General features: G+C 44.2%; 1 protein-coding gene across 4 annotated transcripts in view; it reads right to left on the bottom strand.

Annotated features, from left to right (window-relative positions):
• The window catches only part of cdk5rap2 (CDK5 regulatory subunit associated protein 2), a 37151-nt gene that overhangs the window by 948 nt on the left and 20784 nt on the right, over window positions 1-15419 (bottom strand). Inside the window, exons 29-49 of one of the 4 annotated variants that reach the window (XM_077585549.1) lie at window positions 14539-14637; window positions 13962-14092; window positions 13620-13890; window positions 12074-13382; window positions 11596-11697; window positions 10812-10960; window positions 10374-10735; window positions 9966-10198; window positions 9797-9848; window positions 7868-8001; window positions 6507-6743; window positions 5936-6061; window positions 5725-5841; window positions 5472-5661; window positions 4374-4492; window positions 4041-4259; window positions 3593-3885; window positions 2714-2860; window positions 2498-2633; window positions 1792-1838; window positions 1628-1676 (exon numbers count right to left, since the gene is read on the bottom strand). In XM_077585549.1, coding sequence (XP_077441675.1) covers window positions 1628-1676; window positions 1792-1838; window positions 2498-2633; window positions 2714-2860; window positions 3593-3885; window positions 4041-4259; window positions 4374-4492; window positions 5472-5661; window positions 5725-5841; window positions 5936-6061; window positions 6507-6743; window positions 7868-8001; window positions 9797-9848; window positions 9966-10198; window positions 10374-10735; window positions 10812-10960; window positions 11596-11697; window positions 12074-13382; window positions 13620-13890; window positions 13962-14092; window positions 14539-14637 — 4522 coding nt within the window. The remainder of the gene's footprint in view (window positions 1-1627; window positions 1677-1791; window positions 1839-2497; window positions 2634-2713; window positions 2861-3592; window positions 3886-4040; window positions 4260-4373; window positions 4493-5471; window positions 5662-5724; window positions 5842-5935; window positions 6062-6506; window positions 6744-7867; window positions 8002-9796; window positions 9849-9965; window positions 10199-10373; window positions 10736-10811; window positions 10961-11595; window positions 11698-12073; window positions 13383-13619; window positions 13891-13961; window positions 14093-14538; window positions 14638-15419) is intronic. The other 3 variants (XM_077585545.1, XM_077585546.1, XM_077585547.1) reach the window with 3 other exon arrangements.

Raw genomic sequence — 15419 nt, 5'->3', positions numbered from 1 at the left:
AGTTGTAACCAAAAATTCCAAATTTTATTTTTGTAAGATTAAAAAGATTGAAAAACAATTATTGGCTTTTTTTTAATTTTACTAAATCTTGTGAGAAATAGTTAGATTTTCCCAAGAAAAAAAGAATAAAACTGTTACCGGTAAAAATAAAAATTCCCCTTTTGAGATGAAAAAAAGTACTTGAGTAGAAAAAGTGGCATTATCCAAAGAAAAAAAAGTCCGATTTTTCTACACAAAAATAACGCCAAATTATAATTTTAGCGGATTAAAATTGTTTTCACAATCTTATATTTTTGTGAAAGTCGAAAAAAATCTAAGAAACTTTCAAAAAAAGAGGCTGTTTTACAATAAAAAAAAAAGTTGTAACCAAAAATACCAAATTTTACTTTTGTAAGATTAAAAAGATTGAAAAACAATTATTGGCTTTTTTTTAATTTTACTAAATCTTGTGAGAAATAGTTAGATTTTCCCAAGAAAAAAAGAATAAAACTGTTACCGGTAAAAATAAAAATTCCCCTTTTGAGATGAAAAAAAGTACTTGAGTAGAAAAAGTGGCATTATCCAAAGAAAAAAAAGTCAGATTTTTCTACACAAAAATAACGCCAAATTATAATTTTAGCGGATTAAAATTGTTTTCACAATCTTATATTTTTGTGAAAGTCGAAAAAAATCTAAGAAACTTTCAAAAAAAGAGGCTGTTTTACAATAAAAAAAAAAGTTGTAACCAAAAATACCAAATTTTATTTTTGTAAGATTAAAAAGATTGAAAAACAATTATTGGCTTTTTTTTTTTTTTTTTTTACTAAATCTTGTGAGAAATAGTTAGATTTTTCCAAGAAAAAAAAAGTGGTTTTGGGTTGAATTTAGCTTGAGACAAAGAATAAAACTGTCACCGGTAAAAATATTTTTATTTTTCCCCTTTTGAGATGAAAAAAGTACTTGAGTAGAAAAAGTGGCATTATCCAAAGAAAAAAAAGTCTGATTTTTCTACACAAAAATAACGCCAAATTATAATTTTAGCGGATGAAAATTGTTTTCACAATTTCATATTTTTGTGAAAGTCGAAAATAATGTGAAAAAGAAACTTTCAAAAAAAGAGAGCTTGTTTTACACAAAAAAAAAAGTTGTATTTTATTTATTTGTTGTAAATTTTATTTTTGTAAAATAAAAGATTGAAAAACAATTATTGGCTTTTTTTAATTTTACTCATTTAATTTTAAATAAGTTTTTGTCTGGATTTAAAAAAAAAAATCTTACAAGATTATTTTTTTTTATAAATAGATTTTCCCCCCTTACTAAAGTAAATTGTCTTTGGGGGTCACACACTGTAATCTTACCGGATTGTTATACTTAGAAGTTCAACTTTTTCAAGGAGATGAAATTTTGCAAATAATTTTTTTCACGATTTATTTAATTATAATTTTTCGGGGGAAAAAAAGGTGCATTTCTTGAGGACGGAAGGAAAAAAAGCCAAGCTCTTGGCATTCAGCTGCATTTAGCTTCAAGCAAGAGAATGCACAGAAATGCAGCAGCCGATTCACACGCGTGTTGTTGATGACGATGCATGATATCGCCCATGCAAAAAAAAAAAAAAAAAAAAGCTTCATGCGTCACGCATACGTTTTACCTTGTCCTCCAGTTGGGCCTTGTGGGCCAAAGAGGTAACAGTGATTTTTCTAATGTTACGGCAGGGCGGGATAAAAAAACAAACAAAAAAACAGAACAGTGACTGAATCAATGAAGTGTGCGTAATTTGTGTGTGTTTGTTTTGTTTGTGTTTGTGGGACTCACCTCTAAATTTCCACGGGCTTTCTTTAACACGCTGTGGGTGAGAGACACTGTAGGCAGGAGAAAAAAAAAAAAACACATCAGCAAAAACCTTTTCCTCAAAAGATTGACTTTTTAGAAAAAATGATCTGACATTCTCAAAAGTAGTGATTTTTCTTGTAAAATAAAAAATGTTTATATATAAATTATAGTTCTTTCCATTTTTTTTGCAAAATTAACTCTTATTTCTTCAACTTTTTTTAGATGAGGTATTTCATGAAAAAAAAAATTCTCATTAAATTACCATTTTGAATTTTTCCTGTAAAATAACTTTTTTAATTTATATATTTATTTATTACAGTTATTTCCTATTTTTTTTCGATTAAAAACTCTTGTAAAATCAAATTAAAAGAAGAAAGAAAAACAACTTTATTCTTGTAAATTATCACACAGACAAAAATTCGATTGTGATTTTCTATTCATAAAGTCGTAACAAGGTTATGACTCAGCCACCCCCCCCCCCCCATAATTTCTTTTTTCCTGCGAATGTACAACTTTTCTGCCCCAAAACACTACTTTATTTCTGTAGGATTACACATTTGTTATGGCAAACATTTTTTTTTCTCTGGCAAAGCAAATTCTTGCAAAAGCGAGGCTTCAAAACAAAATCAGCAGTTCAAACAAGTTTGCTTTGTTGAGTTGCTGTTGCGTGTGCGAGCAAGAACCTTACGCTGGTCCATGATGACCCTCTCCATGCCCTCCTTGAGCTGGTTGGTGGTGCGCAGGCGTTTGACGGCGCCGCTCAGCATTCTGTCCTTTTGGGACAATCTGCTGTTCAGACGCAAAATCTCCTTCTTCAGATCGTCCTGCCGTTGTGAGACGCCACCGCCGGCGTTTAATAACACCGGCAAAGTTGAAACGCTGCCGCGCGGCGTCGGCGACGTACCTGCTGATGGCCGAGCGTTGCCGCGGCGCCGCCCGCCGGCACGGAGACCCGCCACACCAACTTGAGCAGGCGGTCGGCCTCGTCCAGAACTTGCTGCAGGGTGCTCACGTCGGCCGACAGCAGCTTCGCGCTTTCCTCGTCCAGCAACTCAACACAAAGGAATGGATGGGGATTTATTTTTTTATTTATTTTTTACCACAATCACAACAACAATCCCAGAGAGTTGTAAAAAAAAATTTTTCAAAAGAAAATTAGGAATGAAAAAGTCATACATTTTCTTGTCATAACATTATAACAATGTATGATATTTTTTCTATCTTATGAAGAAAATATTTCAGAATCTTACAAAGTTAAACTTAAAGGTGTAAACTTGTAGAGGAAAAGTGGAATTTTAAGAAATTTTTTTTGGGGGAACCCCACCTTTTTTTTTTTTTTTTACATAAAAATCTCATGAGGATCATGACCCAAAAAATTGAGGGGGGGGAGGGGGGGAGCACGCCATTTTCTAGAAAAAGTGTTCATTTTATGAGAAAAAAAATACACCAAAAAGTCAATAGTCTTATGAAGAAGAAAAGGGCAAGCTTCATTTAAAGTTTGAATTTTATGATAATATTTTTTTTTTATTTTTATTTTGTTCTACTTTTCTTTTTATGATAATCATTTATTATTTTTTTTATTTGGTTCTACTTTTTCTTTTTACAAAACAAAGTTATCTTCTAACATGAGAGACACTGCATTAAAAAACAAACAAAAGTTACAATGTTCTATTTTTTACAATAATACAATCAGATAAAAAAATATATATATATATATATAAACTGGTTATTTTTCCCCCATGAAAGAAATGTCAATCATGCGAAACTCAAAAAGTGAAGCTACCTTGCCGCGACAGGGCTGCAGCCGCGCGTCCATGCCGCGCGACAGCTTGCGTCCTTCCGAGATGTGCCTGCGGAGGGCGCCGTAGTCCTCCACCAGCGCCAGGATGTGGCGCCCGTTGCGGTTGGCCCACAGGCCGTGGCCCGGCACCAGGCGGGGCGGAGCGTCCGTCACGCTCTCGCCAGAGCTGCTGCTTCCGCCGCCACCGTCCACTTCGTCGCGCACTCGAGAGTTTGCGGCGTCGGCGCGAAGGAGAACGTCGCCGCCTTCGCCACCGGGCGACGCACTTCCTTCGTCTAGAAGCAAGAGGGTCTGTCACTCACATGTTTTTTTTTTTTATTTGTATGCGTGGTTCATTGTTCCCCGAATAGCACGTCTTCTAAAATACATGATGATGATGATGACGTCATCCTTTTTGAGCCAGGCAGCCAGATGGCGCTGGTGCGCTCACCTGCAGAGGAGAGCAGGTAGTTGATGTTGATGGTTTCCGAGCAGGGGCCCCCCCGCCACAGCTGCTCCTCCAGCCTCTGTCGCAGGGTGCTGTTGGTGTGGATGCTCCTCTCCAGCTGCACACGCAGGTGGCGGATCTCCGACAGCAGCTCGGACAGATCCGCCGCCGCCGCCGAGGGGGCGCCGTTGGGGGCGCCGTCGGGGGCCGGCGTCAGCACACCTTCGTAAAAGAAGAGGCCGGGTTACACGTTTGAGACGGGAAAAAGTGAAACAATGAAATCCCAAAGTTGTCTTTGCTTTGAAATTTGCTGTGCAGTGACGACGAGAAACCAACCTTGACCCGCCGCCGCCGTCGGCATCTTCTCGCGAACCCGCAGCTCCACGCGCAGCGAGCGCAGCAGGCGCTGCGAGTCGGTGGCGTGCTGCCGCTGGAGCGTCGCCTCGCACTGCAGGCTGCACGCAAAGTTGACAAAGGGGGTCAATGTCATTTGGCTTGTTAAAAACAAAAGAGGCAAGCGGACGTGTGTCGTTGGATTTCGAGAACAAAGAGCAAGAGAAAGGGAGAGGAGCGAAACGCGAAACCGGACGGCGGGTTTCGGATTGCAGGGTCAGTCGGCAAAAAGGGAGACCGCTTAAGCAAACGGCGCTAATTGCGTGTCGTCACGGTGACGCTACAACATCGGGCCGCTTCACATTGCATGGATGTTGGCTCGTACAGACAGACTAGTCCACTTTACTAGTCGTGAGTTACTCGTCAACATTGACTCATCGCTAATGGCACATTTTTGGTTTGAGGAGGAGAGATGCGGCAACGGGTCAGGCAATTATGGGGGCCAAAAAGATGGCTGCCATTGGTCCTTATCAATGACATAACAACGGCAATGCTTTTGCGTCAAACAATTTAAACTTAAATTTTTAATTTAGATGAATTACGATTAATGGCTTAATTAAAAAGGCTTTTTTATTAAACAATTTTGCCCGCCAAATTTAAAGAGCATCTGTTTTTCAACATTTAATGTTATGAGGACGTCTTCAAAAAATGTTATCCACTGCACACACGCATCCTCCTATTTTTCTGATCAGTTAATTATTTGCATAATTTAAAATGAAAAAGAATGACTCCAATATTCTGAGATGAACAAATATTCTGAATGTCACATGCAAATATTTAAAGCTTTACTTGAATGCATGTATTCTGCGCTACCTTTTAACGTCACCATAAGACAAATAAAATGCTCAGAAACATTATTATTTATGCAAGTTCCTTTTGGACGAAACAAAATTTATTAAATTAGCTATTTAAAAAAAAAAATAATAATAATAATGTGTAAATGTATAAATTTAAACAACTCAAACATCTCAAAATTAGTATTAATAAAAACATTTTTTTTCAGGATTTCATGAACATTCCTACGTGTGCGTCCGCCCGTACCTGCGCAGCTGTTCCTCGCTGGCGCGCAGCGACTGGCACAACGCGTCGTTCTCTCGGCCGGCGAGCTCCAGTTTCTCCTGCAGCCTGGCGTTCTCCCGCCTCAGGTCGTCGCCCTCCTTCCGGCTCTGCTCCAGTTTGGCCGTGCGCCTGGCCAGGTTCTCCCGCAGCCTCTCGCACTCCCGCCGTTTGTCTGCAAGGGAGCCACCATGACGACGTGGCGTGACGCCACTTCAAGCGTGTGCTTCGTTCGTACCTTTGGACTCCAGGTTGAGCTGCTCCTTCAGGGCTTGGTTCTGACCACACAGGAAGCGGACCTCGTTGGCCAGCTGAGCGTGATCCTCGTTGCCGTGGATGAAGATGTTGGTGGCCGCTGTGACAAAATTATCCAATTGAGTGTACAAGCTGGTAAAGTGGACGGTAAAAGAGAGAGAGCGAGCGAGCGGGCGGGCGAGCGAGGCTGCCACCTGTGTCTCTCTCCACCTCGGCGAGCCGCCTCTCCAGCTGCTCTCTGAGGCGGTCGTTGGTGGAGATGCTCTCCTCCAGGCGCCGCCGCAAAGCTCGGATCTCCTCAAGGTGCTCGGCCAGCAGGTCTGAGTTTTTTTGTTGTTTTCACAGAGGATAAAGAATATAGACCTGTGAGTGACGTTATAGTCTGTCCACTTGGGGATTTTAGTTCAAATGTCAATCGTTGAAAGAGTTGTAAGGACGCAACATCAATGCTAGTTTTGTTAGCCTTTTATGGCATTTTGCATTGTGTGTTAGCATTAAGCTAGCAGATGTTTGTTTTGGCAAAGTTATGCGGTTTGGTATACATAACATGACATTTGCGTTTTGTTGTAAATGTCACCTTGTAGTGGCAACAAAGAGTTTTGAAGAGCTTTTAAGTTACTGTCCGCCCTGTCGCTACACAACGCTGGCTTGTTCAACAAAGGATCCGTTGTTTGATTGGATGAATTTCCGCCAGCACAGTTGATGACACCGCAAGTATTCGAGGACACGAGATGGTCCATCTCGCAGAGCAATCGTCTTGACTACCTGAATTGACGACCGGCGCTCCCGCAGAAGCCGAGCCGAGCTCCTCGTCCCGCTTGGGCGCCCCCTGATGATGGGCCATGACGGACAGGTGCAGGTCCAGCTCGTTATGCAGGCTGGCGTTGAGCTGCTGGCTGCTCCTCAGACGCTCGTGAAGCCGTCCGTTCTCCCTCCGCAAGCGCGACAGTCGGCCGCACGCTTCCTGCTCGCCGGACACGCACGCCACCTCGGCGCCTTCCCCTGCGCGCCAACACAGCAGTCATTGTTTCTTTTTTTGTTTCCTGCCATAACCTGATAGGTGGCACTTAATAATGCAACTTTAAAGTGGATGGGGGAGGGGGGGGGGGGGTTGTAAGCTGACACCTGCGGCCTCCAAGGTCTGCTTCAATGGACAACAATAACCAGGAGTGGAAAAGAAGTGCTGTGACAGGCGTGTGTGACATCCCACCGCATTACAACCAGAAGAGGGTGGAATGTGAGCGTACTTACACACGGCAACCATACAGTATACTCGTGTTTCCCAACCTTTACCGAGCCAACAATTTGGCCATTTAACACGATTATCCTACTGATTATCCCATCGAGTCATCGGATAAAAGCTGACTTTGTATTATTAACTCTTTTACTGCCAAAACGGTATCCAAAAAAAACAACCCCGTCAGTGCCAGCCAAACAGAATATTGTGTGCTCTGACTACATAAACATGGCGGCTACCACATGAAAGATGGCGTTGCATTCTTTCATAAGAAAAAAAAAAGGATGTTTCTACCTGATTCCGTTCTTTAGTAATCACCATTTGAGAATAGATCATTTGAGTGACATTGAAACGATGAGGAGAAAACAACCTTTTAGTGAAAAGATACATTTTCTGCACAACAGTGACTTTGACACTAATATTTTTTGTTTAGTGACGCTTTGTGAATAAGATTTAATGTGACAAAAGCTTTGATCATTCGCGTCATCCTTGAAAACTTTCTATTTCATCAGATTCGTCATGTTTCATTGTAATTCCATACGACCGCGAGCCCATTAAAAAGAGATACAATGCTGCCATCTGTTGGCCATAGTTAGCGGCTGTTTGTGATTTCACGAGCCCATTCAATAGACAGCGCTGGCTGCGCAACAAGTTCCGCTGCCCATTGAGAAAAAAAAACGTAGCAAGCGTCAATTAACGTTTTTGGCGGCATTCATTTGGATTTTAGTAAACGTTTTTTTGGCGGTGAAAGAGTTCAACAACAAAATGGTATTATTGTTGTCCACACGGAGACACCATAATCACATTCCATACTATGATATTTGTGACTTTGAGCATGTGTGGCTTTAAAAGATTGGGCCCGCCCTGGTGAGTAAGTTTGCTAAAGTACCTGGTGCTGGCGGGCTGCCGTGAGAGGACGCCCTATCAGAGTGGGAGCTGCGGGTGCTGCTGGGACTCTGGCCTCGGACCTGACTCTGCAGGCTCTGGATGAGGCGGTTCTTCTCCTGCAGTTCTTTGGCCAACCTGAAAGGAGGAGGAGGATGATGATGATGATGATGATGATGACCACCAGCGTCTCATCATTGCAATTCGAAAAAGGTGAAGAACATTTCCAAAAAGATTCTGGTACATTTCAGAGCTGAAGAATATTCGACTTTTTGCGACTGCAACCCCAACGTTGGCAACCAATTTGCAGAATTTCAAACCGTGCCGAGTTGGACGGCAGACGAAGCAATTTCTAACCACGTGGTTTTAGGCACACAAAAAAATCAATCAAAAAGTCCACACAGCAAACATCATGCCTTCGGGTTCTCCACTCACGCATCCAAGCGCTCGCCGGCGCGCTCGGCCACTGCGATATTTTGCCGGACCAGGCAACCGACAAGACGCCGCAGCCGCTCCCTGTCGGCCTCCAGCTCCGCACGCAGCTTTTCAAGCTCCTGCTGGATTGGGGCGGCGGGAATGGCCGTCAGCCCGCATTCACTACAAATAAATCCGACCGTTTATTTCGCTGTGAGTGACGCAGGAAAGTCAACACGCGCTAAATCGAGGTTCAGCGTTCACGTTCCTGCAATAACGCAGGTTTTTAAATGGGTTTGTTTTAGGGTTTAAAAATATACGGGCAAGTCGGAAACCAGATTTGTGCGTCTTCAGTGTAGTACAAGATTGTGCCACAGGTCTTCAGGAAGGGGTGCAGCTGAATTAATAGCAAGAAAAAAATAGAGAGAGAAGGTCCCAAACTAAACTCCAGTAATAGTAATTAGTACCACAGAACAGAGCGAATATACCGTACTGTATTTCTGTGAGCATTAGTTATTATTACTATGTTTGTATGTGTTACTGCTCTAAGTATGAGAAGTAGCACTGCTATCTATGCTAATTTCCGCTAGCCAGGGTTATCTGTTAGCAATAAAAAAGTGGACTTTCATGAGATGAAATGATATCATTTGGATGAACATATTAGTGTTTAAAAATAGAAAATGGTTAATTCTCTTTTGTTTTGTGTGTCATTTTTTACCATAAACTCAAAATGGAGCTTCTGGTTAAAAAAAACAACAACAACAACAAAACAAGGTGCTCAAGGAGTCAGCAGAGCTGCACCCCCCCCCCCCCCCCGGGTCATCATGGTAACAAAAAATTGTACTCGGCTTATGCACAAGACAACTGCCACCCCCAACAAAAAAGTGATTTCAACCCAGTATGCCAAGTGGATATTACATGCAATGTAATCATTTGACATTCCGCTATTAAAATAAACAAAGGATATTTTATTTAACCACTTGGAAAGTCTTTTAAATGCACAAAAATGAAGAAGTGCAATATGTCTCCTTTAAAGCCCCACAGTGCATTCTGCTTCACGTGGGCTAATGTTCTGATGCGTATGACACCGCTGACCCAGTTGGATCATCAATTGTTTTGTTGACACCCAAATGAAAATAGGTCAGCAGTCAAGCAAGCGCCATTCAAGCCCAGCAACCCACAGGGGGTCACACAAGGCAATTAGGGGAAAGGCCAGGGGGGAGTTTTGCTTTTAAAAGAGGTCATGAGAGGCAAACATCAAATATGAGAAACGGCCGTCAACTCTTTTTTTTTTTTTTTTTTTTTTTTACACATCAGTTGTATGTGGTGGTTGTCCTTTAAAAATGGCCGACAGAGGAGCAGATGAGCGGTTTTTGATATAAATGAGAAATGCATGGTCATAGAATGAAGGCTGCTCCTCTGTGTTAATTGTTGCTAAAAAAAACAAAACAAATAGAGCTCCGTCAGGGGCGACGGAGGTGCTAAATACCAAGCAGTGGTGTGGAAGGTTGAGATGTACCTGCGAGAAAGCTCCAGAGCCGCAACATCTTCATTATCCTGATGAGTCTCTCCTAGGAGACAACAGCAACAAAAAAAAAAGTGAGTAACATCACAACCGATGTTCCAGCTCTGCTTGTTCAGCATTCGTGTGGCAGTGGCAAGTTTTCAACAACAAACGCCGCCGCGACCTTTGTCCAGACGTCCCTCCAGCCGATCCAGAATGGTCAGGCTCTTGTCCAGCTGCTCCTTCAGCACTTCGCTCATGTCGCCGTCCAGCGGGCTGGCGCGGAGCAGCTCCTGGAAGGCCTTCCTCAGCTCCCCCACCTGGCGACGCTGCAGGCCCCCCAGCCGCCGGCCCTCCTTGATCTGCTGCCTGAGCTGCGACAGCTCCCTGGCCTGCGACTGCACCAGTGAGTCCAGGCTGCGGAAGAGACAGATTGAAAGGTCAGGGTCATCAAGCGGTATAAAGGTTAGAAAGTTGTTGTTGTTGTTGTTTTCTTCCACGAGCAAGAAATTGCAATTTAAGTTGCCTGAATATTCTTTTTGCTCCATCTTCATTTGTTGACAGTGAGAAGGTGATTGCAATGCATTCGCACCTGGCAGGGGATGTAGAGCGGCTGCGGGCGTGCTGGAGTTGCTCCTTCACACTTTTCTTTCCTCCAGCCTCACTGGTTTCACTTTGAGCGACCCGGTCCGCTCCGTCACCGTCTTTCTCCCGCATCTGCTCCCTACTGGGCCTCGCGTGACGGCTCTGCGCTCCGTCCCGATTGTTCAACTGGCCGGAGCGGAGGCCAGCCACCGGCTCGACGGAGTTCCTCCTCACAAGGCTTTGCATCTGGCGGATGAGTTTGGCTTGGCTTTCCAACTGGACCTTCAACTCTCGGACCTGCTCCTGGAGCAATAGCGGGTCATCGGCGAGGCCGTATTCTTCGTAGGTCTGCAGGCTTTTCAGACTGACCTGAAAACGCAGAAGCGGCCACATTAGTTGTTGTCATGTTTGAAACAGAATCCGGGCTGAGGTCATGACTAAAAACCTTGGCCGAGCTCAAAGTGGGGGAACTCGGGTACGGCGTGCTGGAGGCGGAGTCCAAATGTTCAGTAGAGAAAAAGTGCGCCTGCTCTTGAATCAGCAACGAAGGGACACTAGAAGCACTTCCGCTTGCTTTGAGGCCCACCTCAAGGTCTGGAACCACAAGGAAGATTTAAACACTGATGATAGTGACAGAATTGCACTTTATAGTAACAATAATTATAGTAACAAGAAAAGCCATGTCTCCAGCAACCGTTCCAATTTAGATTGATTTAGTTGTGTGAAGGAAAAAAAAAAAAAAAAGTTTGTCAGAAAAATGCCAGGACTGGTCTAGCAAAAAAAAAAAGATCTCAAATGTAAACGATAAACTACAAATTTGACCGAGTTCTGAGACATCTCATATGATTGTAAAAATCTGTCTGGATATTTTGTAACCCTTTCCAATAAAAACGCTGGAAAATGTGCTCCAAACTGAAGCACTAGCTTGGTGGAAACAAGGCTTTAAATAAGAAAAAAAGGAAGAAGAGTGAAGATTATTAGGTGCTGAAAAGACATGCAAATAATCCATCCATGCAAAATGTTGCACGGCAGTGAAAGCGTCCGACAAAACCACCACACTGAGAACCACAAAAGAGACGTTGTGAGGTTAGGAGACTCAAACATGGAGAGAGTGTTACGGCCCCCTGTTCAGTCCTCATGCAGACCACGAGAGACTCCAGCCCAAGCTGTGTGAGATTAGTGTCCACTCAGAAGACAGACATGCAGAGTCCGTCTCGAAGGCGTCTGACCTGGGCTACTGCTCTCTTCCCTATCGTTCTCACTCTTGCCTGTGGTCTCGTAACCCAAGTCCTGCAAATCCACCTGCACACCTTTGTCATCCTGCTCCAGAACTGGGATTGGAGGCAAGGGTCACGTTTAGTTGGCAATAAGGTATCTTGAATAAAGGGGGACTCACTTCAGTACAGTGATATCTTGACTTACGAGTTAGATTTGTAACTGCATGCCAAATCCATACTCCCTTCAGACATGCATTGAAATGCCATTAATCCATTTTATCTGCCTAAAAAACTTAGCGTCGGTTCCCTAACTGAGAAAAAATATTAAGTTGTGGTCACTTGTAAATCAAGGTGCCACTGTCCAGTTGCCCACAAACAAATCTAACGCACACAGGATGGAAGCAGCTGAAGATACAATGATATATCTCAAGGGGGTATCCTTGCAAAAGAATGGTGTAAAAAAGTGTTTGTTTTTTTTAAAAAGTCTCACCTTTTTGTGCTGTGTTATTCTGGGACGGTGTAAACTGAGCCGTGGCGAGTTTCTCCTCCAGGTTTTTGCAGGTTTTTTTCTTCTCCCTCAGTGCCTTGTGCAGAGTCTCCAGCTGGAACTGGACGCTCGGCGCTAAGCCTTTAGCGTCAGGCAGCACCGCAAGGGCCTCGCTCTCGTCCCTGCGGGCCCGCTCCCCCTGCAGGGCGGCCCGAAGCTCACAAAGCTTTTCAGAGTGATCTTTGAGGACCTTGCAGAGAATTTGCAGATTGCGAAGGAGGTCTGAGTTGAGAAGCTCCTCGGAGTGACTTGGCCACGTGGCTCGAGTCAGGCGCAGCAGTTCTTGTCTGTTTTGTAGAGCTCTCTGGAGGTCGTCCAAATGCTCCTGTAGGTCCGGGTTGGTGAATGAGCAGCAATTTGTGCAAGCGGCTGACAGAGAAGCAATGACAGATTCCACCGAGCAAAGGCATCTCGCAAGAACTTTGGTCATCTCCTGATTTGAAATTTGAGCAGAATTTTCACTTGCTCCTTGCTGATCTCGCAACTTATTTTCTCCGGGAGGTTCTGATTCCGTCTGCGTGGAATTACTCAATTTCAACTTATCCTGAGAAGGGTCCTCGGGCGGCGAACCCTCAGGTGGTCCAAAGACCCCTCTGGAGCTCTGCTCGTTTAATGAGGCGTTCACTGCCTCTATTTTCAAACGGAGATTTCCAATTCCTGCTTGCCTTTCCGGGCTGTCTGGCAACGAAATCTGCTCGTCTGCCAAGTTCAAAAGTTGTGTAAGTTGCTCGTCGAGGTCCTCCTTTTCCTGAAGCACGTTCTGTAAATCCAGGCACGCGGTGTTGCAGCCCACAGAAGCGGACCCTGCGACCCGTCCGCCGGACGCCGCATGGCTGTCCAGGCTGCAGGCGGTCAGGTAGGCGATGGTGGACTCGGCAGCTTGCAAGGCCTCCACGTACTGCTTATTGAGACGCTCTTTGTCCTGCAGCTTTGCGTGGAGCTCCTCCCAATCCGCCAGCCGCTCGCCCAGCTTGTTGATCAAGGCCTCCTTCTCCTGGCACTCCTGATGAAGGAGCTCAAGCTGGGCAAAGAGAGCAGAGTGGGCCTGGGTGTCGTCGGGCGTGTGCATGGCTACATAGCCGCTATCGTGGGCACATTCGCTTGGTTGGGATGAGCCGCTGGAGACTGTAACGGCTTTCTGGTCGGCGTCTGCGTCAAGTTGCTGCGCTGCGTCCGCTTTGCATGGCTCTGGATGTGTGCAGGTTTCTGCTCTCGGCCTCACCGGGACAGGCAGGCGAGATCTGACACAGGCCTGCAAAAGAAACAAGAAAAACATTGACAGTCAGGATCTGTTCATTGCTATGGCGCTTGTTTAAGGGGCGGGGCACACCGTGGACTGATAAATGAGTCGAACAGGCAGGTTTTTGGAACGTGGGAAGAGTATGGATTATTGTGCTTGCGAAAGGAGCTACATGGAGGAGGTATTCCTCTCATTTTGTGTTGTGGATTATAAAAACATAAAACACTTGTGCTGTAGGTTTAAACACACCCTGTGCTTTGAAATCTTGCTGTGATCGCCAGCTTGCAGAGTTGCCACTTCCTCTGTGGTGACCAGGGTTCCCCTATTCTTAGCGTCATCCTCGTCTTTGTCCGTAGCTTGACCCAGCAAAGTTTCCCGGCTGCGTCTCAATTCAGCCTGCCCGTCGCTGCTGTTGCCTGACGAGTCTGTGCTCTCCTTTTCTTTGCACTCGCTGGACTTTTGCTCTTTTAGCAGACCTTGCAGTTGCACGTTTTCAGCCGTTAGCCTGAGGACTTCGTCCCTGTAGCAAGGAAATTGATAACAATTAACGGGTGAACTTGCGAATATCGGTAATATAAAGAAAAGTCTGACCTAAGATGCAGGAGTGATGCTGGACCATCGTCGGTCAGCAGACATTTTACAGAATCAGCCTCTGCAGCGGCACACTGAGCTTTCTCTCTGGTCTGGCCCAGGCTGCTGTCCACACTCTCATCCACAATCAGCTAAAAGGCAAGACAAGTTTATTATACAGCATACTATACTCACACAGTCACTTTTTTTTTTAACCCGACCCCCTATGTTTGTTTACTGATCCCCCCCCCAACCCCCACCCCCCCACCCAAAAGTGTTAGTGGATTTTGGCGATTAGCAGTTGGGCTTAGTCTCAACCCACATGAATAGCGGGGCGGTCCACTGCATTTAAAGAAACAAAATCAGACACACCACAATTAATCTCAGGTTTACTAAATAACATTAAACATGCTGAATTATTTGCAATTTTGCCCATTTGGCAAACGCAATCCTGGTTGTGCCTAGCACAGCTTCTACATCTATTTGCATGCACAATCAAGTGTGTGGCCGTTTATGTGCCCCTGAACTTTTAATGAGGTCTTAAGCCCCAAATTTTTGGTGACTTTTAAAAGTCAAGGCTTTTAAAAGAGCAACCTACCTGCCCTCTTGGCATGTGCGTCTGACTTGCTTGGTCTTGACAGCGGCACGTCTGCTGAGCTAATGGAGGAACCTCCGTATTTGTTGCGGTGTCTGGCTGCTAGAGTAATGGGATGTGAGGCGAGTATGACATATGTGGCTCGGTTTAAAAGGAAAAAAATAAAATAAAATAAAAAGAAAAGTCAATGAAGCAACAGAATCCGAAAAACTGTGCAAAGCAACAGCGGGATGGTGTGACGTGTCTAATGTGATATGGTGAAGGGACACCGTTTTATGGGACACAGATAGAGAGACAGACTTGGTTAGGAACCATGGAGGAAAGAGTCAGGAGGATATTATTCACAACAGGAAAAAGACACACTTGTAAAACAAACTAGAAATAGGGGATGCTGCATTTGAGACTACTGAGAAGTAGGATGTATCCAACGTGAAGCTTATGAGGTGCAACATAAACAATTTTTGGCGAGAAAAAAAAAAAACACTGCATTGTAATCTGCATGAAAAATGACAGGGGTACTATTCGTGTTGGATGTGAGCCTTTAACTCTTTGACTGCCAAAAACGTTAAATAACGTTTCGTAAAATCCAATGGAGGAGTGCCAAAGACGTTAAAAGACGTTTTTTTTTCAAAACAGGTGAAACTAACCATTTTCTATTGTTGATTACTCAAAAACGGAATAAGGTAGAAACAAACTTTTTTTTTCTGATGGAAGATGAGAGTCCAATCTTGTTTTAGCAGTATGTGTGTTTCCATAGTCCAAACACATAATTTTCTATGGACCTTGAAAGATCAGTCAAAATGCTTCAAATCGGCTGGCACCCATGGCATCCCTTTTCTGAAAACGTCTGGCAGTCAAAGAGTTAAGGGAGTGACTTCATGAGC

Source organism: Vanacampus margaritifer, chromosome 14, assembly GCF_051991255.1.
Source record: "Vanacampus margaritifer isolate UIUO_Vmar chromosome 14, RoL_Vmar_1.0, whole genome shotgun sequence".
Classification (NCBI taxonomy): domain Eukaryota; kingdom Metazoa; phylum Chordata; class Actinopteri; order Syngnathiformes; family Syngnathidae; genus Vanacampus; species Vanacampus margaritifer.
Note: the sequence above shows the minus strand (reverse complement) of the source record. Positions and strands in the feature narration are given on the sequence as shown.